Source organism: Lissotriton helveticus, chromosome 4_1 (genome assembly GCF_964261635.1).
Source record: "Lissotriton helveticus chromosome 4_1, aLisHel1.1, whole genome shotgun sequence".
In the NCBI taxonomy this organism is placed as follows: domain Eukaryota; kingdom Metazoa; phylum Chordata; class Amphibia; order Caudata; family Salamandridae; genus Lissotriton; species Lissotriton helveticus.
The window spans coordinates 30,218,790-30,245,318 of record NC_136063.1 but is presented as its reverse complement, the minus strand read 5'-3'; the positions used below and the strand labels follow the sequence as shown (position 1 = coordinate 30,245,318).

Below are 26,529 nucleotides of genomic sequence, written 5' to 3'. Positions count from 1 at the left end.
ATTACACTCATTACAACCGCACCACCATTAATTACTGTTCCCCTCTTTGCTGGCACATTACCACAAACAATGACACACCACACAACCCTCCACATTCTTCTAATACAGGATTTTACCCATTATGAATTTGAAACAGAAAAAGGTTGTCAAGCAAATACATTTGGGTAATAAATAATAATTTAACAATTTAGTTTTAAAATTACTTTCCCCAGAATGAAGACATAAATGTGAACAAGACTTACAAAGTTACACATGCATATAGTATTATTTAAGAGTCTGAAACCCCTTTTCTAATTCCGAAAAAGTTGGGTGGAGGTGTGTACATGCATTGACTCACATACATATTTTGATTTAAGTATATCTACTCCCATGTGTGGATAGTTGGCAGGGATGGGGCTGATCCAGGGCCGAAAGTCTATGTGAGATTGTAACCACCTTGAATTACAACTACTCTCTGACCCCAACCTACCATGAGGGCCAGAAATGTATTGATGACAAGCACACAATGCAAATGTGTGTGTGTGTGTGGGGAGGAATGGATTTCTGAAGAAGAAAAAGTATTCCTGTAAAGAAAAACTTTGAAAGCTCACTATGTGTACATCACAAAAAAACTAATGTTCAGGAACTTTTGTGAATTCAGAAAAAAAGAGTTATTTTGCCTCTGTGCAGTGCGCTTAAATAATTTTATCCTTTATATCATTGTAAATCTCTGGGTGCAGATGTACTCATTTTTGAGAACTGGGTCCTCGTCTACGAACGTGTTATGTGTTCACTGAGCTGACTCTCACAAAAGGAGGGCACCAGCTTGCTTTGGCTGTTGTCCCCTGCATGCCCCTCACGCGAAATGCACAATATCCCAAGAAAGTAGTGCTGTCAAGGCAAAGAGGGGTTTAAACAGAGAAGCTTCCTGTTTGTGGACCGCTATAGAGGAGGCTGGAGAGTGTGGCCAACACTACAAATTACTCAGCATCTTTGAATCACACCACTGCTAAGTGTTTAGGAAATGTAATTGTTAGAAATGAGGGGTTGGGTGACTGGGGTGTGAACCCTGGTCAAGCAGCAACCACAATTCTAGTCAGGGTAAGAGGTAGGCAAACCCTAAATAAAACTGTGCTCACTCTCTGGTAGCTTGGCACAGAGTAGTCAGATTTAACTTAAAGGAAATGTGTAAAGTATTTGTGCAACACTTAACATAGGAAAACAGTAAAAACACCAACCAAAGAGATCCTGCACCAGGTTTAAAAAAACAGAGTAGCCTTTATGAAGCACCTAGGACCAAATCAACAAAAATCCAATTAGTAGAACTGGAGATATTGATTTTTAAAGTTTATTGAGAAATATAGCGCCAAAAAGTCCAAAGCACTATTAGGAGTTGTATTGTTGTGCTGGACCGGGACAAAGTCACAAGTTCAGGCCAATCACATTGAAGCACAGGCCAACAACAGGGAACCAGTTAGGCCAGCTGAACAAAGTACCTTAAATCCTGGTTGCAGAGCGTGGTGTGGATCCTTGTCAAAGATGCGTTGTACAGAAGAGGCAATGTGTCCGCTCCAAGATGCGACGGGGCTGTGGTGTGATGTCCCGAGCGTAGATGTCAATATTCCTGTCAACGGGGCTTGCGATGTGAAGTCCAATATGGAGGATGAGGGTACAGTGAAGGCAATGCATTGGTTGTGATAAGTGATAAAGCTGCAATGCGGGGTTTCAGTGTCGCCGGCCAGGCTGCCGCAATGAGGGATGCAAAGATCTTGCACCAGCAAAAGCATTGCACAATGGCGGTTCCAAAGGTGATGCATTGGTGCCAAGATGCGGGAGGCAGCAGAGAGGCAAGACTTATGTGACTGGTCCAATACACGCAACAGTGACGATAAATCGGTTCTGCTCAGGGATGCATCGCTAAGCATAGAAGATATGTCTGCAGTACTGGCAAGCACATTAAGCTCACTTCCAAGGGTCCAGGAAAGGGGTGGAACCACTTGGCAGGGTAGACTAACAGATGTCAGGGTCCAGGTGCAGGGGTTGGCAATCTGTTAAATCACTGAGGGCCATATGTATCAAGCTAATTAGCATTCGCAAAGGCCGAAATTCTGCGAATTTCGGCCTTTGCGAATGCTAATTTGACAAATGGTATGTATCAAACATGTTTGATGCAAAATAAGGAATAGCAAAATTTGCAATTCCTTATTTTGCGATTGCACTTAAGGAATCGCAAATTTTGCGATTCCTTAAATGCAATGTATCAAACAAAAAATATTCAAAAAATTCCATTAAGGATTCGCAAATTACCACCAACTTCCAGTTGGTGGTAATTTGCGAATTCTTTTCAAAAAGCTTTTTTCCAAAAAACAAAAGGTGCCATATGACGCCCATACATGCCCTTAGGGCATGTATGTGCGCCATATGCCCCCAAATGTCTTTTTCAGGGGTGCAGCAGGGTGTTCTTGAGACAGGCAGGAGGGCAGCAGGACCATCACAACAGCAGTCAAGCAGAGTGGCAGTCCTTCTGCAGCACAGCAGCACAGCAGTCTTTCTTCCTGGCAGAGAATCCACAGGTCCAGAGGTTTTCGATCTTGATGGTGTCTGAGGTCCAGTACTTATACCCAGTGGTGCCTTTGAAATGGGGGAGACTTCAAAGAAAGGGGTATAGATGTCCAGCTCTATCAGCCCTGGCTCTAGACTAACTACAGGGGGTCAGCAACGCTTTGTGGGGACATGGCACGCCTATTCAGGTGTAAGTGAGGATAGCTCCAGCTCCTCCCTCCCATCCTGTCTGGATTGCCACTAAATCACACCAAAGCTCCCATTGTGTATGTCTAGGAGGTATACATAAACCACATCTGCCAACTACTCCCAGTCCTGTGAAAACTGACAGGCTGCAGGCACCAAATGGCTGAAGCCAGAAAATGTCAAATTCCTAAAAGTGGCATTTTCAGAACTGTGATAGAGCAGAAATTCGTATTTTACATGGGATACCTGTTAGGAAGGCAATGTGCTTGTAGTAAGCACTTAAATATTATTCAGTGTTTTGGTAAAACTAGATGTTAGAAGAAATGTGAACAAAATAATGTGCCCTTGTAAAATTAACATGATTCAATGTGAAGCTTAGCAAATGATTCATAGAATTGTACTGAAAACATGAACGATGTAACACCCTTGTATAGGGCTCATTAGTTGTGTGGCACATTAACATTTTTAATGTATTTTGAATGTTTCTTAGGCTAATGATGTAGTTGAAATAAACGTATTAGTTTACTTTAGTGAACGCTCCAACTGAACATGCTTAAGGTATTATGGAAATGTTAAACGTAAATAACATGGTGCCTTCATTAGTTTAGCCTACGTTCTAAGACTGAATCTACAGTACATTTTGAATGTTCTCGTTTCTGAACTGAATGCTTAGATTCTCATGTGAGTTCATAGAATGTTATTTGTTCCCATGTTTTGCATTGCAGGTGGAGAATTAATATGCTACTTACCAGTATGCATCTGTTCTTGGCATGTAGGGCTGCTGACATTCATATCTATAGCATAGATCGCCGCCTAGTGTTGGGTCTGGATGATTGCACATTGTTGTCCTGGAAGAGTCTTCGAAGTATCACGAGATAGGTGGCTCCTCCCCTGGACTACAGTGCGCATGGGCATCGACTCCATCCCCAGATTGTTTTTAGCCATTGTGGCGAAGATGGAGTGTAACAGTGTGAGCGATGGCCATGCTAAGAGTAAGTGTAAATTCTGCAGCAGCTACAGGCGCCGGGGAGGAGGGCGGGCGATATGAATGTCAGCAGCCCTACATGCCAAGAACAGATGCATACTGGTAAGTAGCATATTCAGTTCGAGGCATGTGGGCTGCTGAATTCATATCTATAGCATAGAATAAATAGCAGTCCCTCCATCAACGGCGGCCGCCTGTGCCAGCTCCAGACGTTTGAAAAAGTGTCTTAAGAACAGCCTGCCCTACAGCTGCTTGGAGTGCACATCGACACAGTAGTGTTTAGTAAATGTGTGTGGTGTAGACCATGTGGCTGCTCTACAAATATCTCCCAAAGGGAAATTACCAAGGAAAGCCATGGAGGCCCCCAACTTGCAGGTGGAGTGGGCTCTGGGGGGGGGACCGTTAAAGTGCGCTTAGCCTTGTGATAGCAAATCTGAATACACTTAAAGATCCACCTGGCTATACCTGCTTTGGAAATGGGGTTGCCTTTGTGCTGGGCTGAAAAGGCAACAAAGAGTTGTTGTGTCTTCCTAAATTCTTTGGTCCTATCGATGTAGTACATCAAAGTTCGTTTGACGTCGAGAGTGTGGAGCATTCTTTCGGCTACTGTCTCTGGGTTTTGAAAGAACGCGGGCAGTTCAATGGTCTGATTGACATGGAACTGCAAAACCACTTTAGGAAGAAATTTAGGGTTAGTGCGCAGCACCAACCTGTTGGAGTGAATTTGAATGAATGGCTCTTGAACAGTGAGCGCCTGTAGCTCACTAACACGCCGTAGAGACGTAATGGCGATGAGAAAAGCCTCTTTCCACGTTAAGAACCGAATCTCACATGAATGTAGAGGCTCAAAAGGTGGGCCCATCAACCTGGTGAGGACCACATTGAGGTTCCATACAGGAGCTGGCGGGGTCCTGGGAGGGATGACCCGCTTCAGGCCTTCTAGGAAGGCTTTAATGGCAGGCACCCTGAAAACGGAGAGATGCTGCCTGTTTTGGAGATAAGCCGCTATGGCGGATAAGTGTATCCTGATGGAAGCATATGCTAGATTGCATTTGTAAAGATGTAACAAATAACAGATGATGTTGGGAGTGGAGGCATCTAGCGGGTTGATGTTGTGTTCAGTACAGTAAATGACAAACCGCTTCCATTTTGCTGCATAGCAAGCTCTGGTGGTGGGCTTTCTTGCCTCTCGTATGAGATCCATGCATTCAGGAGGCAAGTCAAGATAGCCAAACTCTAAGACTTCAGGAGCCAGATCGCCAGGTTGAGCTGTTGTGGATCTGGATGCTGAATGTCGCCACGGTTCTGCGTCAAAAGCCTGGGTGTGAGGCGCAGCCTTTGATGCGGTACCACGGATAGTTCTAGAAACGTGGTGTACCATGGTTGGCGTGCCCACGTTGGAGCAACCAGGATGAGTGTCATTGAGTGTTGCTTTAGCTTTCGTGCCACCAGCGGTATGAGAGGTGCTGGGGGAAAAGCATACGCAAATCTGCCTGACCAGTTCATCCATATCGCATTGCCCTGCGACTGTGGGTGAGGGAACCTGGCGGCAAAGCTTTGGCATTTTGCGTTTTCCCTTGTGGCAAACAGGTCTATCTCCGGATGACCCTACTGCTGGAAGTACGGGCGGAGTACTGATGGGTGTATCTCCCACTCGTGCATTTGGTGGCTGTATCTGCTGAACAGATCCGCCATCTGATTGTCCTTGCCCGGGAGGTGTTCCGCCATGAGGAAGATGTTCCTCTGAATGGCCCACTTCCACATGCTCTGAGCCAGATGAGACAACTGTGGAGAGTGTGTTCCTCCCTGCTTTTGAATGTAGTACATGGCCGTCATGTTGTCCGTCCGGATCAACATGAATTTGTTGCACAGATGTACTTTGAAAGACTTTAATGCCATGAAGATTGCCATCAGTTCTAGGTAGTTGATGTGCATCTTCTTTTGCTGTGTTGTCCATAGTCCCTGCACCGTGTAGTGGAGTACATGAGCTCCCCATCCCTGGAGAGATGCGTCCGTCGTCAGGATAATCTGCGGCACAGACTCTTGGAACGGTCGGCCCTTGCAAAGGTTGTGCGGAGTCCACCAATGCAGAGAGTTGTATGCCCGACCGGTCACCAACACTAGGTCGTTTAACTGTCCTTGAGCCTGAGCCACTGATGAGCCAAGCATTCTTGGAGCGGACGCATATGTAGCCTCGCGTGCGGGACTATGAAGATGAAGGAGGCCATCATGTCTATCAACTGCATGAACACTCTTGCTGGGAGCGAGTGTTGCGGTCTGAACCGTTGGATCAGTGACTGAATGCTGTTGACCCTCACAGGATTTGGCTGAGCTGTGGTCGCCAGAGTATTTATAGTCGCGCCCAGGTACTGCCGCACATGGGCTGGCTGAAGGTGCGACTTTGGGTAATTTAGTGAGAATTCCAGATCGTGAAGAAGGTGAATGGTGTGGGACATGTCGGCGGCGCACTGCTGGGCCGACCTTGCTTGGACAAGCCAGTCGTCCAGATAAGAGTGAACGTGAACGTTCTGCCTCCTGAGGTGCGCCGCCACCGTCGCCAGGCATTTCGTGAACACCCTGGGCGCTGTGGTCACCCCGAAAGGGAGGACCTTGAACTAATAATGCCGACCCTGAATGGTGAACCTGAGGTATTTTCTGTGTGATGGATGCAGTGGAATGTGGAAATAGGCATCTTTGAGATCCAAGGTTGCGAGGAAGTCTCCCTGATTGAGCAAGGGGAGAATCTGCTGCAGAGTGAGCATATGAAAGTGTTCTGATAGAATGTACTGATTTAGGGGCCTGAGGTCCAGTATGGGCCTGAGGGACCCGTCCTTCTTTGGGATTAAGAAGTACAGGGAGTACACTCCCTTGCCTTCTTCCTCCACCGGCACGAGCTCGATTGCCCCTTTTTGCAGCATGACGAGTACCTCCTGCTGCAATAAGTGCAAATGCTCTGTGGACATAGGACGGTGTTTTGGTGGCATGTTGGGTGGAGTGGAAGTTAACTCCTGACAATAACCGAACCGGATAAGTTTCCTGACCCACCTGTCTGTGGTGATGGATTTCCAGACTGGCAGGAACTGCTGGAGTCTCCCCCGATAGGTGTAGTATGGTCGGGGGGCAGTGACAGGGCGTCACTGTTTGTTGGTGGCGGAGGAGCGGGAGTTGTTGTTTCCGCGACCTCTGCTCTTGGCGCTGTTGCCCCGATAGCCGCCTCTACTCTGCTTGGTGTAAGAGGACTGCGCCCCACCTTTATTGTATTGCGTTTGCTGGGACATCTAGCCTCTGGAAACACCTCTATTGCCTGAGCGTCAAAAAGTGCTGCCCCGAAACTGCTGGGACTGTAGAGCCCCCTTGGACTTCGCAGTCTCGGTATCCTTATTGATTTTTTCGAAGGTGGTATCCACCTCTGGACCAAATAACCTATCTGGGTTTACTGGCTGATTGAGGATGGTGGTTTGTATCTCCGGCTTGAAACCGGAGATCCTGAGCCAGGCCTGACGTCTCAACATGACACTGGTGTTAATGGCTCTGGCCGCGGTGTCTGCCACGTCCAGGGCACATTTAATAGAAGCATTGGATATAAGCTTCCCTTCCTGAATAAGCATCTCAGCTGCCTCCTTATACTGGTCTGGAAGATGTTGTAACAGGGTCTCTAGCGTGTCATAGTGCGCCCTGTCATATCTGGCTAGGAGTGCTTGAGTGTTAGAAATACGCCAGATATTGGCTGCTTGAGCCGCCACCCTCTTCCCTGATGCCTCCAGCACTTTAGATTCCTTGTCGGGGGAGGAGCATCACCAGTGGTCTGTGAGTTCGCCCTCTTCCGGGCATTAGAAACTACCAGAGAGTCCAATGGCAACTGGCCCTTGATGTAGGTAGGGTCGCCAGGTGCCGGCTTATATTTTTTTTCAATCCTAGGGTTGATCACCCTGGCTCGTGTGGGTTCCTTAAAAATGTCTGCAGCATGTTTCAGAACCCCTTTCAGCATGGGGAGAGTTTTGACAGTCTTCTCTGCTGTTGAAAAGGTATGAAATAGGAAGTCCACTTCGATAGGGCCAGCGTGGAGCTCCACATCGTGGTTCTTAGCCGCCCTCTCAATTAGAGCATTAAATGCAGCTGAATCCTCAGTAGGAGAGGGCTTGACATTGTAGACCTGAGGGTCCTGTGCAGTATGCTGATCCACTGGGTCACCTGCATCTGCCCATGAGTCTTGTTGATCCTCAGGATCAGTGTTAGCAGGAAAGTTATACTCCTCGTCCTCACCATCTCCACCCTCTACATCTGAATAGGTGGGTGAGGGTGTAGCCACTCGTGGAGTCCGTGGAGCAAGAGGCTCCACCAGAACAGGGGAGTCCACAGCAGGCTTTTTGCGCTTCAAAGGAATCATGTAGGATGCCAAAGGCTGAGTTGCCGTGATCTTCCTCTTGTAGAGGGTTAGCTTACCGGTGTCGGCGTCGATAAAATGTTCCGACTGCTCCTCTACCGAGGGTTGTCGAGGTTTAGAGCTCCCAAGCGGCTGAGAAGGCTTCGACGACGTAGACCCGTGGACGGGCGCTTCGGTGACCGACCGTGGTGCGAAGACCTTTGGTGCTACCTTTGGCGGCAACGTAAATAGGAGTGGCGCCAAAGACTTTGGCGTTGCAGCAGCCGGCTTCGGTGTGAAGCATCCTTCGGTGCGGCCGCGGCAGCTTTGCTCCTGATGCGCTGGAGAGAGTCCGACACCTGCTTCGTAAAGGAAGCGGACGGCTTCGTCGACCCGACAGACGTCTTCGGTCCACCAGCGAGTGAAGACTCGAGCGTCGATGCCTTGTTCTCATCCGGTCGAGGCACAGGATCAGCCCTCTGCGGCACAGTGCGCCCTCCTTCCGCGCCGACGGCCTTCGGCGCCGACGTTGACTTGTCGGTGGACTTGAGAACCGGATGCGGGGCCCCAGCCTTCGGATCGACGCCTTTGGCCGACTTCGGCTCGACGCTCTTGACCGACTTTGGCTCGGCACCCCTGGTCGACTTCCCCGGGTCGACGGCCTTCTTCGGTTTCGGCTACCCCGACGTATCGGAAGACGAGGAGGCGGCCGGAGGGACAGACGTCTTCTGTTTCGATGGCGTCTCTATTGGTTTCGTTTTCGTCGACACCGAAGGTTTCGGTTTCGATTTTACCAAGGTAGGCTCCGTAGAAGTATCCGTAGCCGGGCCCGCAGGAGAGGCCGTGGATTGGGGAGGAAGGTCTTGGGTAATCCCTCGACCTGAGCCTTAGTAATTGTTCGTTCGGGGCTCAGCTCTTCACATGGGCTATCTTCTGTGGCCCCGTAGGCCTCATTGGCGTCTCCTACCTCGTCGACGACTTCTTCCTCGACCACTTCGACGTTCTCGTCGTATTCGTAGTCGAGTTCCTCCGCCGGAGGTGAAATCTGCATACGAACTTCCTGTTCGTCTGCTTCTTCTCTGTCGAAGATGTCCACTGGTGCCGGGGCCGACTGCCGGGCCTCCTGGCACGCCACGCGCCGAAGTCGAATCGTCTTCTTCGATCGAAACCTGGAACAAGCCATACAGTTGGCTTCGTCGTGGTCCGGCGACAGGCACTTGTTGCACACGGGGTGGACGTCGATGTGTGGGTACTTAGATCCGCACACGGGACATTTCTTGAACGGACTCCGTTCCATGATGTGTCGTCGAAAGTCTTGCTGCGTCGACCGGGCCTCGAGCACCGAAGAGTCACGCGACTCCTCTGGACGTCCGACTCGGGAAGCGAGCCGGAACAGAGCTGGGCACCGAATGCAAAACAATACCGACGCTATAGGAAAGGCCTTCGGGCCTAAGGAAAAGTCTATTTCGATTCCGAACTGGAGATGTCGAATATACATCCGAACCCAATGGCGGAAAAAAACAATCTGGGGATGGAGTCGATGCCCATGCGCACTGTAGTCCAGGGGAGGAGCCACCTATCTCGTGATACTTCGAAGACTCTTCCAGGACAACAATGTGCAATCATCCGGACCCAACACTAGGCGGCGATCTATGCTATAGATATGAATTCAGCAGCCCACATGCCTCGAACACGCTTGTTAGTGAAGAGTAAGGGTATTGTTCCATTAAATAGTTGAAGAATGAAGGAGTTACAGTTAGCTTGGCCTGGCGAAGATAAGGTGGAGAGAGGTGTGTTCACTCGGGAGAAGGAGAAAAGATGAAGGATGAACTATTGCAGAGGGAAGTACATATAGAAGGCCGTGAAAGGAATCATGGAAAATGTTGTGGCTTAGCCTACTGTACAGTACATGTGAGAAGAGCATTATGGGAAATTTGCAGAATACAACTTTGAGTATGTGATGCCTTGCAGAGAGGGACAGATACCCCATTCCTCTTTACCTTCCTGACAGAGAGCTCCTGAGTGCTAGCGTGCTCCATAAAAGCTTGTGGTTTCATACTGCAGACCTACTTGATGGTGGAGTGAATTCTTTGGAAGAGTCTAAATACTGTCACCTTTCCTCTCTCGTACCTTTTGTTTATATACTAATTAGGGATGCCACTTCTAGAGTTAGAATAGGGAGAGATAGAATTAAATGCTCTACACTCATGAAGTACCGAAGCAGGGGAACCTTAACGTTTGCTTTCTGATTTCATGCATAATAGTCATAGAACTTGTTGTTCTTTTCTTAGTGCATCTCTTCAAGAGATTTGGATTCCTTCAGTTTCCTGTGTATTTTGCTGAGATACTGGAATGCCCAGCTATTTTTGATTTGAAATAAATTTTGAATAACCTTCAAATTGTTGTCGAGGTATTGTATAGCTATGCTGACTCACACTGTATCTTAAATTGATTTATGAAATCTTTACACTTTCATACTGCTAAAAAGAACCATCGGAAAATCGACGTTGGAGGAGAACTGAACGAATGGGCCCAGGCCCTTACGGTTGCAATTTAAAATCTGACTTCACCATAAGTTTGGATTTTAATTTGTGATTTCAGAGACACCAAACTTGAATCAGTCATATCTTCCCTTTTGGAAATTACATTTATCAATTGAAAAAAGGAAATCCCAATGTTATCCTATGGGAGACATATGCTTTGCAGTAGTGAAGAGCGACTGTAAGAGTTTTCCACTATCAGGAAATATAATACTTAAAAGTCCATATCCAGATTTTAACATACATTGCAACATGCCCTCTGAGCTGTCCAGGGCACACCCTAGAGAGAACATATGTATTAAAAAGGAAGGTTTGAGCTAGCAAACGGATAATTTTGGTAGACCAAAATGGCAATTCAGACTGCACACATGGGCTTTGCAATGGCAGGCCTGAGATATGGTTAGTGGGGCTGTTTAAGTAGGGGGTACATTCAGTGCTACAGACCCAATAGTAGCATTTTATTTACAGGCCATGGGCACATGCAGTGACTTATAAGCAAAGTAAATATGCCAATTGGGTATGCACCAATATTACTATGTGTAGAGGAGAGAGCACATGCACTTTAGCACTGATTAGCCATGGTAAAGTGCTCTTAGTCCTAAGGCCAACCAAAACTAATTCTGCACAAATTAGAAAAAAATTGGCAATACATTGGGGGTGACCCTGCAAAAAGAGCCATTTCCAACAGTAATGCTTCTATGCTATGAATGTGAATTATTTCCTTTTGTCAGACTCCCGCAATAGCTAGACATTGGATTGAACTTGCTCATATAAACAGAAGTGAAATAAGTAACTTATTTTCCTGCTAACTTTCTTTTACGTGTGTAGATAACCTTTCATATCTGCTCCGTGGACCTAGATTCACCCTCTTGTTATTGTATAGACCCTCCAGAGACGTCCTTCCTTTACGGACAACTCTGGCATGGTCCCCCCTGCAGTACTGACTGCATTTCAAGCCAGCGATAGTGATACCAGAGAGCAGTGTATGTGCTTTCACAAAAGACCTCACTTCCCTAAAGACGCAGGTAGGAGCTGGGCCCTTTAAAACAAACCACTGCCAAGTGGATAGTATCTTGTGTGTAGTGAGGTCAGAAACTAGGGGGTTGGGTAAATTCAAACTCACTCATGCACATGGTTTATTTTACAAGCGACAAACCATGTTTAGTATTCATAGAGATACATTAACTTATAAAGGTATTTTTTTATTGTAATAATATGCTGGTTTAAATACAGGTAGAAGGCATTGGATAGCTGAGATGCCCTTCAAAGTTTGGAAACAGCCATACATGTGTAAATTTACTTAAAAGCAGGTAACACTCAGTAAATCGAACGTCCATGAAGTTTTTCTTACAGCGCAAAAGAAAATTACTTACTTAACTAGTACTGGAAACCAGATGTACCTAGCATTTTCTGGGCCATCGATAGAGCCACACATATCTTTGTATCTCCTATGCACAAGGGGCCATGTATTTAATGAACCTTGAGCTCAATGGACAAGGTTAAGCTATGGGAGAACAGTTTGTGTTTTCCCAACGCCTCACAAAGCACTTAATTTGAAAAGAAGTGTCTTTGCAACTCACTTCAAAACCAAAGCTGACAGTCCTGTTAGTTCCAGTAGGCAAGATTGGTTTTCAGACAAGGTACTAGGAAATTATTACTCCCTTTGGAAGTATTTGCAATTCATTCTTTACTTTACAGTACGCGTAATGTTTAGTAGACTCTTGCAATATACCTGTAACTTCTCTTCCAAGAACAAAAGACCATCTGTATTATTGTATGTATTGCGCATGTTGTCAAGGCCCTATATAAATTATGTTAAAAAAAAGAAGATTGGTTTTCAGGATCTGAGGCATGTTCAGGAATGAACCCAATTTGGTAAGTGGACCAAGGGAACGGAACACCAGTGTGGGTTCTTGTCAGCCACCTACGATTAGTAAAGTTTTGTAAGTAGGTTTTTGGAATCACTGAATTATTTTTAGGAAGTTATTTGAACAGGATGTTTTCTGCTTTAATCCTTAATAAGGAATATGCTACTTACCAGTATGCATCTGTTCTTGGCATAGAGGGCTGCAGAGTGGTACATTTATGAATAGATCGCCATCTGGTGTTGGGCTCGGATGATTGCACTTGTTTTTCTTCTGGAGAAGTCTTTGTCGTCATAGATGACTCCTCCTCTTGGTGTTAGTGCGCATGGGCATCGGCTCCATCCTTAGATTGTTTTGCCATAGTAGGGTTAGATGGAGTAGTGTAGTATAATACATAAAGATATGCCCATGTAAGTGTATCTAAATAAGATAATGTTGGGACAGACACAGGTTTCCGGGGAGGCAGGGAGGGCATGTACCACTCTGCAGCCCTCTATGCCAAGAACAGATGCATACTGGTAAGTAGCATATTCCGTTCGAGGCATATGGGCTGCAGATGGTACATTTATGAATAGATTGTACAGCAGTTACCTCCCTAGCGGTGGTCACCAGTGTCTGTCGCAACTGTTTGAAATAGAGTTTTTAATACAGCTTGGCCCACTCTGGCTTGTTGTGCAGCCTGTACATCAACACAGTAGTGCTTTGTGAATGTATGTGGTGTAGACCAAGTTGCTGCTCTACATATGTCATCTAGGGGAATGTTCCCTAAGAATGCCATAGATGCTCCTAGTTTTCGTGTAGATTGAGCTCTAGGAGGAACAGTTAATGTTCTCTTTGCTTTAATGTAACATATTTGTATACATCTTACAATCCATCTAGCGATGCCTGCTTTAGAGATAGGATTGCCCTTATGTGTTGGGGAAAATGCTACAAATAGTTGTTTAGTTTTCCTGAAGTTTTGTGTTCTTTCTATGTAGTACAAAATGGCTCTTTTGACATCTAGTGTATGTAGAGCCCTTTCTGCTACCGTCTGGCTTTTGAAAGAAGACTGGTAGTTCCACTGGCTGGTTGATGTGAAATGCTGAAATCACTTTAGGCAAGAACTTTGGGTTTGTTCTAAGAACCACTTTATTCTGGTGTAACTGTAGGAATGGTTCTTGTATTGTCAATGCCTGTAATTCACTTACTCTCCTGAGTGAGGTAATGGCTATAAGGAAAGCTACCTTCCATGTAAGGAATTGTATTTCGCACCTATGCATAGGTACGAAAGGTGGTCCCATTAGTCTGGTGAGTACTACGTTGAGGTTCCAGACTGGGGAAGGTGGTAATCTTGGTGGAATGACTCTTTTAAGGCCTTCCATGAAGGCTTTTATCGCTGGTACTCTGAACAGTGATATGTGCTGTCTGTTTTGTAGGTACGCTGCTATAGCTGCTAGGTGTACCCTGATAGATGTGTACGCTAGATTACATTGCTGTAAGTGTAATAAGTAGCAGATAATCTCCTTTGTTGATACGTCCAGAGGGTTGATATTGTTATTAGTACAGTGTATAGCAAACCTCTTCCACTTAGCTGCATAGCATGCTCTGGTAGTGGGACGTCTCGCTTGTTTAATTATCTCCATGCAATTTGGTGGTAGATCTAAGTACCCAAATTCTAGGATTTCAGGAGCCAGATCGCTAGGTTCAATTGTGTGGGATCTGGGTGCATTATTTCTCCATGGTTCTGTGTAAGGTGCATGGGTAGAATTCGTAGCTTTTGATGTGGCACTTGTGAGAGTTGCAGGAGCGTGGTAAACCACGGTTGTCTTGCCCACGTGGGTGCTACTAGTATCATGGTCATTGAGTGTTGTTGTAGTTTTCTGACCACTAATGGGATTAGTGGGAGAGGGGGAAAAGCGTATGCAAATTTGTTGGACCAATTTATCCATAACGCATTGCCCTGCGACAGGTGGTGCGGGTACCTGGACGCGAAGCTTTGGCATTTTGCGTTCTGATGAGTGGCAAAGAGGTCTATCTCTGGCTGTCCCCATCTTTGGAAGAATGGCTGCAGTATTTGTTGGTGCAGTTCCCATTCGTGTATTTGTTCCGACTGTCTGCTTAAGATGTCTGCTATCTGGTTTTGGACTCCTGGTAGGTGTTCGGCTAACAGATAGATGTTTTGAGGAATGGCCCATCTCCAGATTTCCTGTGCTAGTCTGGATAGTTGGAGAGAGTGCGTCCCCCCCTGTTTTTGAATATAATACATTGCTGTCATGTTGTCTGTTCTGATCAGGACTGCTTTGTTGGTAACATGTATTTGGAAGGCTTTCAATGCTAGAAACACCGCTAGTAGTTCTAGGTAATTGATGTGCAGTCTTTTTTCCTGCACACTCCACCTTCCTTGTACTGTGTATTTCTCCATATGTGCTCCCCATCCTGTGAGCGATGCGTCCGCTGTTATTGTCACCTGTGAAATTGGTTCTAGGAACGACCGCCCCTTGGCAATGTTTGTTGTGTTCCACCACTTCAGAGAGCGGTGTGTGCGGTCGTCTACCAACACCAGATCTGTAATCTGTCCTTGAGCCTGATTCCACTGTGTCGCTAAGCATTCTTGAAGCGGACGCATTTGTAGTTTGGCATATGGTATTAGCAGTATGCAGGATGACATCATCCCTAATAGCTGCATGAACACTCTTGCTGGTAGTGAGTGTTGTGGCTGGAATCTTTGAATGATTGTAAGCATTGTTTGGATCCTGACTGGATTGGGGTATACTTTGGCTTTTTCTGTGTCTATAGTAGCCCCCAGATATTGTTGAACCTTGCTTGGTTGTAGGTGTGACTTTGTGTAGTTCACCGTGAATCCTAGCTGGTGTAGTAGCTGAATTGTCTTTTGTGTGTTTTGAATACATTCCTCTTGTGACTTGGCCTTTATTAGCCAGTTGTCCAAGTATGGGAAGACATGTATTTGTTGTCTTCTTAGGTGAGCTGCCACCACTGCCAGGCATTTTGTGAACACCCTTGGTGCCGTTGTGACACCAAACGGAAGGACTTTGAACTGGTAATGTTGTCCTTCTACCACAAACCTGAGGTATTTCCTGTGGGCTTTGTGAATTGGGATATGAAAGTAAGCGTCTTTTAGATCCAGTGTAGAAAGAAAGTCCCCTTTCTTCAGTAAAGGAAGTACTTGTTGGAGCGTGACCATGTGGAAATGTTCCGAATTTATGTATGCGTTGAGAGGTCTTAGGTCCAGTATCGGTCTTAGAGACCCATCCTTTTTGGGAATTAGGAAGTATAGGGAGTATACTCCTGTTCCTTGTTGGTGCTGTGGAACCTTCTCTATGGCATGCTTTCCTAGCAGGGATAGTACTTCTTGCTTTAACAGTGTCAGGTGATCTTGTTTCATTGGACGCTGTTTGGGGGGGATGTTTGGTGGGGTAGATGTGAGTTCCAGGCAATAACCATGTTGGATAATTTGTCTCACCCACCTGTCTGATGTGATGTTTTCCCAGACAGGTAGGAACTGTGATAGGCGTCCCCCGACCGGTGTTATATGGTCTGGGGGGAGCTGTATGAAGTCACTGCTTTGGGGTTGGAGAGTTGCGGTTGTTGTTGTTTCCGCGACCTCTACCCTTGTTGTTGTTACCTCTGTAACTGCCTCTAGAATTACCTCTGGGTGATGTAGGAGTAAAAGAGGTTTGTTGCTGGCTTGTACCTGTATTTTTGGATCCTCCTCTATAGGTGGACCTACGAAAGGAACCTCTTTGTGTCGGCTGTTGCAATGCTCCCATTGATTTAGCCGTTTCTGTATCCTTTTTCATTTTTTCTAAGGCCTCATCTGTCCCTGTGCCGAAAAGTGTTTTCCCATCAAAAGGTTGGTTCAGTAACCATGTTTGTACCTCTTGTTTGAACCCTGATACCCTAAGCCATGCATGTCTCCTTAACATGATGCTTGTGTTTGTAGATCTTGCTGCAGTGTCTGCCGCGTCTAGGGCGCACTTTATAGAAGTGTTAGTAATTAACTTCCCTTCTTGTATGAGTTGATCTGCCCATTTTTGGTGTTCTTTAGGGAGATGTGTGATGAGTTTCTCTAGCTCATCATAATGCGCTCTGTCATACCTTGCAAGTAGTGCTTGCGTATTAGCTATGCGCCAGCTGTTTGCCGCTTGAGATGCCACTCTCTTGCCAGATGCATCTATTAGTTTAGACTCTTTGTCAGGAGGTGGAGCTTCTCCTGTAGATAAAGAGTTTGCTCTCTTACGAGCGTTTGTGACCACTAGTGAGTCTAGAGGAATTTGCCCTTTAATGTATATTGGGTCTTTTGGAGCTGCCCTATATTTCTTATCGATTCTTGGGTTCAGTACCCTAGCCCTCACTGGGTCTTTGAATATCTCTGATGTATGACTGAGAAGGCCCTTAAGCATTGGTAGTGTTCCTGATGTTCTTTGTGCAGTAGGTAGTGTTTCTAATAAGAAATCCTCTATTTGAGGTTCTGCATGTAGTTCTACCTTGTGATATGTTGCTGCTCTATTAATGAGTTGCGCAAAACCAGTATTATCATCAGGAGGTGAAGGTTTTGAAGGATACATTTCAGGGTTGTTATCGTTATCTGACCCTACATTGTACTCTTCCCATGGGTCTGCCTCCTCTGGGATTGTGTCTTCATCATCCCCAGGATGTTCTCCCTCCCCTGTGTCACTCTCTACATCTGTTGTAGGTGTAGATGGTCGTGTGGGAGGAATATTTGGTCTATTGTGAGGAAGAGGAGAAGACGGTGTGTGTCTAGGTTTTGGAGAAGGGGGAGGAGTTGTATTTGTCCCCATTGTTCTCTTCTTCGGATGAGTTTTGTCGTCCGAATGTTCATTCTTCCTCTTTTTAGGTAGTTCTGTGACTACCTTGCCAGTTTTTGGATCAATAAACAGAGTCTTTTGTTTAGGATCGGTCTTGTATTCCTGTGTCGGTACCGCAGTTTTCGGTTCCGAAGGGTGTTTTTTCTTCTGACTGTCCATTTGTATTTTCGGCACCGAGATTTTATTCGGATCCGATGTCTTCGGTATCGAAGATGTCCCCGGTGTCGAGGGTGTTTTCGACGTCGAAGCATGTTTCGGTGTCGACATGGACTGCTTCGACTTCGAGCTTTCCTTGACTTGGAGCTTCGGTGTCGATGTGGTCCGTTTATCGGAACCACCATGATGTGAGACCGAGTGTTTCGGTTTCGGTTTCGTTGCCGGGCTCGAAGGCGGGGCGTCGGAAACTTTCTTCGGTTGTCTGACCGGGCTCGAGGGCGGGGTCGACACCGTGCGGGGTCTGTTTTTTGGAAAGGGGACGTCGTCACTCACGGTTTGTTGGCCGTCGATTTCCTCGACGTCGGACTCGTCCGCTTCAGACCCCGCCTCGTCTGCCTCTTCTTCCTCCTCTTCTGGGTGCTGGTCCTCGAACAGCTCCGGGATTGCTTGTGACTGCATTCTCGATACCTCGTGTCTTCGGGCTCGACGGTTTCTAATCGTCGATTTTGAAGAGAACGCTGCACAGGCCTCACAGTCCCTGGATTCGTGTTCAGGGGACAAGCAGAGGTTGCACACCTCGTGTAGGTCCTTGTGTGGGAACTTAGCACCACACGTTGGACATTTTTTGAATGGAGTCCTTTCCATGGACCCCGGGCTGGACTACTTCGAGTTTCTCGTAGTCGTCGTCCTTCGAAACGCGTCGGTATGGAAGTGAAGTCGCGTTCGATAACAATACCGTCGAATTGGAAAGGGTTACGCGCCGAATATAACCTTCTTTATCGAAGTCGGTCCGGAGCGCTTCGATCCTCATCCGAACCCGATGGCGGAAAAAAACAATCTAAGGATGGAGCCGATGCCCATGCGCACTAACACCAAGAGGAGGAGTCATCTATGACGACAAAGACTTCTCCAGAAGAAAAACAAGTGCAATCATCCGAGCCCAACACCAGATGGCGATCTATTCATAAATGTACCATCTGCAGCCCATATGCCTCGAACACGTTGTTGTCACTTCCTAAAAATGTTTGTGTTAGACATTTAGGAGAGAGGAGAGCCTGTGACGCCTGTGAGACTCCTCTATCTTTAAAAGAAAATGGGCTTTGAGGAAGGTAAAGACTTACTGATGTTTGAGCCATGAAGTTTACATCACTCCTGCTGCAGCAGTTGTACTAATGGGATGTGTTTCAATTGTAATCACCAACACATGAAAGGATGCGCATGGCTTGGGTACTAGCGTGTAACAAAGGGTGGTCCATGATTTTCAAAACCAACCATACTACTGTGTGACTTTCAATGACCAACCTGAATATATGTGAGGTGGACACACAAATGTGTGACCTATAAGCTGATAAGACAAGTAAGAGAGTCATGACACTTCAGAAGGAGCAAAGTCTCAATATCCAAGCCCCCCCAGGGGCTTGATGTACAGTAGTCTATAGTCCACCAGTTGTTACAGTGTTCTAAAACATGTATTAAAGTCCTGGTCTTTCTACTGCAAGAATAAAATACTTACTTTGCTGTAGCAGTATTGCGAGAACGATGACCACCACAAACAGAAAAAACCAGGCGATGCACGCAGCTAACGTGAAGACAAAAGGCCTGTAAGAGAGGAGCAGGAACAACGGTTTAGAACAGGTTTGTATGGGGGTTACATAAAGGGTTTACAGCAGTGGTTCTCTAATGAGCTCGATGTATAAGGTTTTAAAAGCGATGCTGCTTACAGTAATTATAGAGGTGGCATTTTGAAGGGCCAAATTTTTAAAAATAAGGGGACCCCCTACTCAAGATATATTCACTACCAGTAGGGACTGACAACATTTTTTTGGGAAAAAGAGAAGTAGTGAAATACAATGAACCAGATGCCAAAACCTAGGGGATTCAACTAAATATATATTCACTGTGACATGAAACCGTTATTAGAAAAGACCAAACATAATTTATATATCAAAATACTGTTTTTAATTTATTTATCTTTTTTTCTTCATTTTTTATGTCTCCAGGTTAAAATTACATCTAGGCATTTCAATGAATAAGTCAATGAAGAACATACAATTTTACAACACAAAAATATATAACATAAAAGGGGGAACCCAAATGACTTAGTTGTAGTTATGGGCTGATGAAGTTAGCAAAGCTGGAGACATACAAAATTAAGATAAAAAAATAAATAAAAAAAACAGTATTTTGATATATAAATTATGTTTGGTCTTTTTTAATAACGGTTACATGTCACAGTGAATATATATTTTGTTGAATCCCCTAGGTTTTGGCATCTGGTTCATTGTATTTCAGTACTGCTCTTTTTCAACAAAAAAACATTTGAAGGGCCAAGCAACTCCAAAATACAAAACTGGATGTCTTCTCAGCAATCAGGTAAAAAAGAGAAAACCTTAGTTTCTTGCAGTGACCCATGACCCAAGCAGTAACATCATTAACATTAGACATTAAGAAGATGCACATGTAATAGTCATGGCAGAAGTGGCCAACCCATTAAATAAAACTTCTCAAGTAAATGACAAACTGAATTCTAACTGATGCGATAAAATAAGTTGTCCAACCTTTAGTCATATTTAGGGTGGGATGCGTGAAATCCAAGCTCGCAGCCCCCTGCTAGTCGTGCATAATAATAAAAGCAATCCTCCAAGTAATTTTGAAACGGATCACAGAAAATAAGAGGTAGAGCTTGGCAAATGTGAGACATAAATAGACACTATAGAGGCAGTAAAGCTTCTATATAAACCTAATTGATCAATCTGTGAAATTATAGGGTGAATATATTTACTTGCACTATACAGATCAAACATACCCAAGTACGTCCGAACCCAATAGCGGAAAAAACAATCTAACAATGGAGTCAATGCCCATGCGCACTGTCATCGAAAGGTGGAGCCACCTACCTCCTGACTGGGAAGACATCTTCGAAGAAAAACAAAGAGCAAACATCCGGACTCAACACTAGATGGCGAGCTGTGCACAGCATGTGATCTACAGCTCACATGCCTGGAACACTATGTTATAGAGTGAATAGACCTATGTGTTCACTTTATTGGTCAAATATATCCATGTATACTCTGAACGGGGTCCTCTGCCATCAGCAACTGACAAAAATAGCCACGAACCCCCCGGCCCCCTTCCCAAGTGTGACCACATCAACTCAGCTCTGAGGTCAAGTATTCTCTATCGGAGTGCTCTGATGCGTAAGTACACAGTGTATATGTTAGCTTGTATCATTTTAAAGCACTGAAACTAAACAGGACTCTCTGCCTGTGGAAGCAACTTACAATATCAGGCACTGGAGTCATCTTCTGGCAACCAGGAACCACTGAGAGCAAATAATGCACCCAAACCTCTACCTTTACTACGTCGTTCTCAAGATATCCACCAAGGTGAGGCACACTGTCCTCACTGAGATACCTCATGGTCCCTACTTCTCATGTTTAGAAGCCCTACTGTAGCGCCACCTGCTGCTGGTCCAGTTTAACCTGAAGCTCTACTTAATTGTTTCTCTCCTCTCTCTCACTGCATAAGGTGCCTAGACTAGAAAATGTAATGTACATCATGTAGGAGGTACACCTGTCTCCAAGTGTGCCAATTATAATCTCCTTTGAAGTACACCTTTGTGATTTCCAACTCTTTAAATATTTGTTTGATGCACATTTCTTCCCTCTTTTGTTTAAAGCGCTCTACTCTTCCCCGGAGTAATGCATGTGCATTAGAACTTAAATAAATAAATATGCAAAAAATGCATAGCAAAAGAACCATGGGCCCTAATGCAACCATGGGTAATAGACCACCCTGTCCATTAGCTGGACAGATAAAGCAAGCCATATGTAGAGGATATGGGTTTTTACTCTTCGGGCAGTCACAATTGGTTTGAATTTGCACTGCCTCCATTGTGACACACTTTCCACAGCTTCAACCAGCTGCCTGGCGTCTCATCCAAGAGAGAGCCAAATACTATCACAGTTCCACATACAATCATATAAACAGACAGTGTGTTGATATCTACTTTCTCATATAATGCAGCCTCCCCTTTGCTGTTCTCTGCCTTGCTGCTCAGCCAGTGGTGATGTAGTAAAAATGCTGGTAGTATTTGTGTTGAGACAAGAGCCAGTTGGAGTGTATGGGCTTAGCAGCATCTTGAAGAATAAATGTATATAATTTTCCTACATGACCCGACTACATGGATTTACTCTGTTTTAACACTGGCGACGAGGGGAGGAGACTTAAGCATGATTGGAAGTCTAATGTAGGGACAGAAAAGATTCTAATTACTAGAGGAATAACAGAAGAAACTTACAGAGGAAAAGAGATTGATGCATTTGAAGAGGATTTGTACCTGGATAGCCCCACTGTTGTCTATTTCAACAGACAGACTACAGTCCAGGGCATTTTCACAGGCCAGCGTAGTGTGCAGCAGCAGCAGAAGGCTCCCCATTTCCCATGGACGTGAAACACTTGTGAGGGGTGAACCAGTGAGGCATTTGACCTGCGGAGAGCGTATACAGGCCTTGGTGAAGAAAGGAGCTTTTGAATTGTGGGGAGCCGGTATGTGCACTTAGTGTTGGAGATGTGACATTAGGTGAAACTGCTGGTTTTGACTTATGATGTCTGAGGTCGGTGAATTTTTAACCCTGCGGTAAGCACATAGCAGCGTGGGGCACATGCCGGAGAGGATTGATTGGCGGCAAAGAATCACTGTGGTGAGGGTATTGTGCACTGATTGTTAGTAGAGCAAGTGCATTACAGCATTTAAAACAAGGCTGCATGGGCTGCTGTGCATTTCTCCTCAGATGCATTAGAAGTGCAGCTGCAGTCAGAGTAGTGCGTGTCTCCTTACCGTCTCTGGTCCAGGCATTTGAATGCAGTTTTTGAAACTGGCCCTGTTGAATGCTGCGTGTCGTTAGATGCCCCAGGCGGTGAGAGTTGTCATCATCATCATCCTTATGAGGTGAAGAAGAGCGAGTTGGGGCATGCGCATGTGAAACACCACAGTCATCTCTGTCTTGTAACACCCAGGTCACCCTCGCTACGGTACCGCACATCAAGAAGACCAGAACAGGAGGTTGTTCCTTCTCATTCCACGCAACCAGGGCATGGAACACCCTCCCTCTTCACCTCCGACAGACATCAGCACTCCCCAGGTACTTGAAGGACCTCAAGACCTGCCTCTTCAATGAATCTCCGTGCACATCCAGGATCTGCGAGTGCCCCTCCCCACAGTGCCTTGAGACCCTTTCGGGTGACTTGTTGAACTTAACAAACCCTTGGTTGATTAATTGAAGTATGGCTAAAGATTCGAACGTTGCCCTACGGCAAACGTAGTGGGCCTTTGGTTGTGATACAGCTCGTCAGCAGAAACTATGGAGTGCAAGGATCGAACACAGAGTACTGTAATGAGGATATGATATTGCTTGCAGACATTGCTAGGTTAGCTTGAGTGAACTAAATGCTTAGACTCCATCTTGCCACTTTTGCACACAACACTTAATGCTTCTCTTCTTGTAAATAAAACTGCTTGCTTTTCTTCACATGAGAACGGTCTGTTTTTCAAAAGTACAGGCTTACACTGCGACCTTAGTCTGCACAGAGTGTTCAAGGTTGAATAACAATGTATGCTGTTAATTCACGTTGATCAGCCCCACTCACTTAGACTAAACACAAACGCAGCTGCGAATAACTGAAACATTGGGTGCTTTTAATATGGCATTGCATGCATGCAAAAGGGACTTGGAGAAAACCTTTCCATCTACAGAGAGCTGTGCTTGTCCTGGGATGTGATTCACTTCACCTGATCTTGGAGGTATGGGGTCCCCCTTTTCTGAAGCCTAGAGATCTTCCATTATTATAAAACTAGCTACTAGCCAGGGGAGAGTGGTACACAGTGCTATAATCCTGGTTCCACTATCATTATAACATGATTTCTCGCTTTGTGTTTTATGAAATTGTAACCATGCTGATTGTATTGTTTTACTAGTGTTGGCTGGAATACTGCATCTTAGAGAACATAGTTGAAATAAACATTTTAAACTATAACAAGTCTCTGATTACTCACCTTGTGGACTTGTATAAGAATAATAGCGAAAGAGTGATCTTGATTTCTACTATTCCTGAGAGTTCACTAAATCGCTTGTTCTGGGTTGTCTAATCATTGGTAGATTTGATGTAGCACGGAGAACGAATGAGAGACTGATGCTAGTCGGATTGGGTTCTGGGCACTGAGGTGGTTTTTTGGTACACCACAATACACCGAGGTCATGGTTTCCTGCGCATAGTTCTGTGTATGAGCAGAATCCCTGCAACAGTACAGCGGGCCCTTAATTGTGCTGCACCTCATAAAAAGGAAACCAAGGTAGTGAACACAGCAACATTAATACATTTCAGGATAGCCATATTGCTTGCTAGAAACACAGCAGCGCCTACCTGGATTCAAGCGGTGCTTTGAGTCGGAGTACTGCCTGGAAGTGAACTGAATCAAGTTTGATCAAGTTAGAAATAGAAATTGGCAGGAAATTATTAACACAGACCACGGTGGCCACTTTATTTGTTTTCATTTATTTTCAGATGGACAGTGGTGTCAATTTCTTATGAGAGCTGCATTCTTGGTGTACTAAAAGGAGTTTCGGGTAAGAGGTCGCTCACTGATGATGTTAAGTGTTACTGCAGGTTACTGTTTTATGCCATGCCACTGTATGTCTACTTGTTAGTATTAATGTGATGAGTTAACTGAATTAGTTCATTAATGGTGTGTTAGGTATGCCATGTTGCATTTTTGCAAATGAGTAGTTGACTGTGTAGGCCATGTACATATCTGTTCCCCTAGCTACAGAAGGAGTAGTGAAGAGTACAGGTCCTGTCCTAATGTGAGGATCCCGACGTTCTTAGGTGTGACTGAGATTCTCTCACCTTTACATTTAGAGGTGCGTTTATGCTGTACGTGAGGCGAGGTGGGTTCAGAAAAACCTGTGGTGAAGGTTCCACGGTGTGGGAATATGTAACGGTTGTAGATACCTTTTGGTGAATTACCCCATGTTTGGTGATGTGGAGGGTTGAAAGATACCCAATACAAGGTTTCACACCCTTCCCAAAGGGTTGAGGAAAACGGGTGGTACATAAGCATGTAGGGGTTGAAAGATACCATGTGAGTAGTTGCCCTAAGTGTGAGGTGAGGTGGGTTGTGAGATACCCATTGTTTAAGGGTTGAAAGATACCCCATGAGTAGGTGCCCTTAGTGTGAGCTGAGGGGGGTTGAGAAATACCCATTGTTTACGGGTTGAAACATAACCGGATACAGTTGCCCTGAGTTTGAGGCAAAGCGGGTTGTGATGCTACCCATTGTTTAAGGGTTGTAAGTTACCTATTGTGAAGATTCCTAAGAGAATGTGCATTGCACTCTATTGTTATTGTCCTTCCTGGTTGGTTAAGGGTGTATGGTATGAACGTGTTGTTACTTTTTGGGATTCCTGTTCAATCTTGTCTGTTTACTATTTGTGGTAGTACACATAAACTTTTTGGACAGGTTGTTCGGGTGTTTTATCATTTTGTGTCTATAGGACTTTTTTGTCTCCATTAGGGGAAATATGTTTTGTAATCTACTTTATGATATAGTGCATCCTCCCCAATGTTGTTCTCTGCCTTGCTGTTCCACCAGTGGTGAGGTCATAAGAATGCTGTGTGTTTGTGCTTGGACAAGAGCCAATTGGAGTGTATGGGATGAGCAGCAAGGAGGCTGCTCCCAATTGGGCATCACATGAAACTTATCATCTTCTTGTAACTGAAGATATAAAACTTCATGAATAAACATTATTTTTTCTACATGAGAAACATTTCAATACGTTTCAATGTGAGCGTCCAATTTTTTCGAAAAGTCCTGAGTGATCTCGGATAAATCCGTATTAACAGGGGACGGGACCCTTGTTAATACGGACTCAGGACTTTTAAAAAAAATTGGACACTCACATTAAAATGTATTGAAATGCTTATCCCCGCGACTTGTGCGTAAGACTATTGAACCTGTTTAGCTTTGAGAAAGCCCTGGCCCCTACCTGCCACATAAGGCGAAGCACGTGTCGGCTGTCTTCTCTCTTTTCAATAAAAACTTATATTCAAATCAAGAGTGAAATGGATCAACTAAGTGGTGAATGAACACAAATGAAATAACGATTTCTGACAGAATTACATCCGGATAATAAGGATTTATCCTTTCTTGTTAACCATCTGTCTGAAAGGAAGGAACATAGGCTCACATGTTTAACCCTACTTGATCTTGCAAAGCTACAATGGTCCAGAGCTTCGAGCACATTTCCTTCGATATTCTAGGAATCAATATCTAGACCCAGGACCCTGGACCTGTTGCTCACTGTGAGTAACAGTGACTTTTTGATTGAGATAAATCTATATCAAAGGCATACACGAGACACTTGGAACAACTCTTGGCTACACTAACTGGTGCACGTTTCGTATGACATCACATAACCATCCCGCTCAAGGATTGTGTTCACCCACGTGCCATAGCCAAGTACCATTATAAGCGTAAATGTAGGATGGCGAATGTGGAATAGGTTGGCTTTGCTAATGCTTGAGAAGAAATTTAAAAAGCATTGACAAAGCCAAATCTATGAGAAGTGCCAGCACACATTATTGGGGGGTGGCAGAGCCCATATCTTATTTTATTTATTTATTTTGAAAGTTTTATATAGCGCAAACAAGATCTTTGCAGATATCAGAGCGCTTTACAAGGGCATGGGGATAAAAAATACAAAGTAATAAAGCGTATATACAGAGTAATATATGAGGTAGTTAGGTACAAGGTGCAAGTTACATAGGTGGGACAAAGGACATGAGGTAGGTCACAGGTGAGGTAGTGTCGGTACACAGTGTATAGACAAACAATTGCGTCAATAGTATAAAGTGCAATAATAAGGAGCATATACTTGCTTAGGCGTGTTTAGAATATTTAGAGTTTAAAGGTGGATACAGTTGAGGTAGGTGTGAGCAGGGTGTATAGTCCCACAGGTGCGAGAGTATTAGGGGAGTAAGGAACGTTGAGATGGAGAGGGTAAAGTGT

At 45.0% G+C, this 26,529-nt stretch overlaps 1 protein-coding gene across 1 annotated transcript in view; it reads right to left on the bottom strand.

The window, feature by feature from the left end:
* The window catches only part of LOC144828299 (uncharacterized), a 225,329-nt gene that overhangs the window by 52,673 nt on the left and 146,127 nt on the right, over positions 1–26,529 (bottom strand). Inside the window, exon 13 of the mRNA XM_078686382.1 lies at positions 18,976–19,061. Coding sequence (XP_078542508.1) covers positions 18,976–19,061 — 86 coding nt within the window. The remainder of the gene's footprint in view (positions 1–18,975; positions 19,062–26,529) is intronic.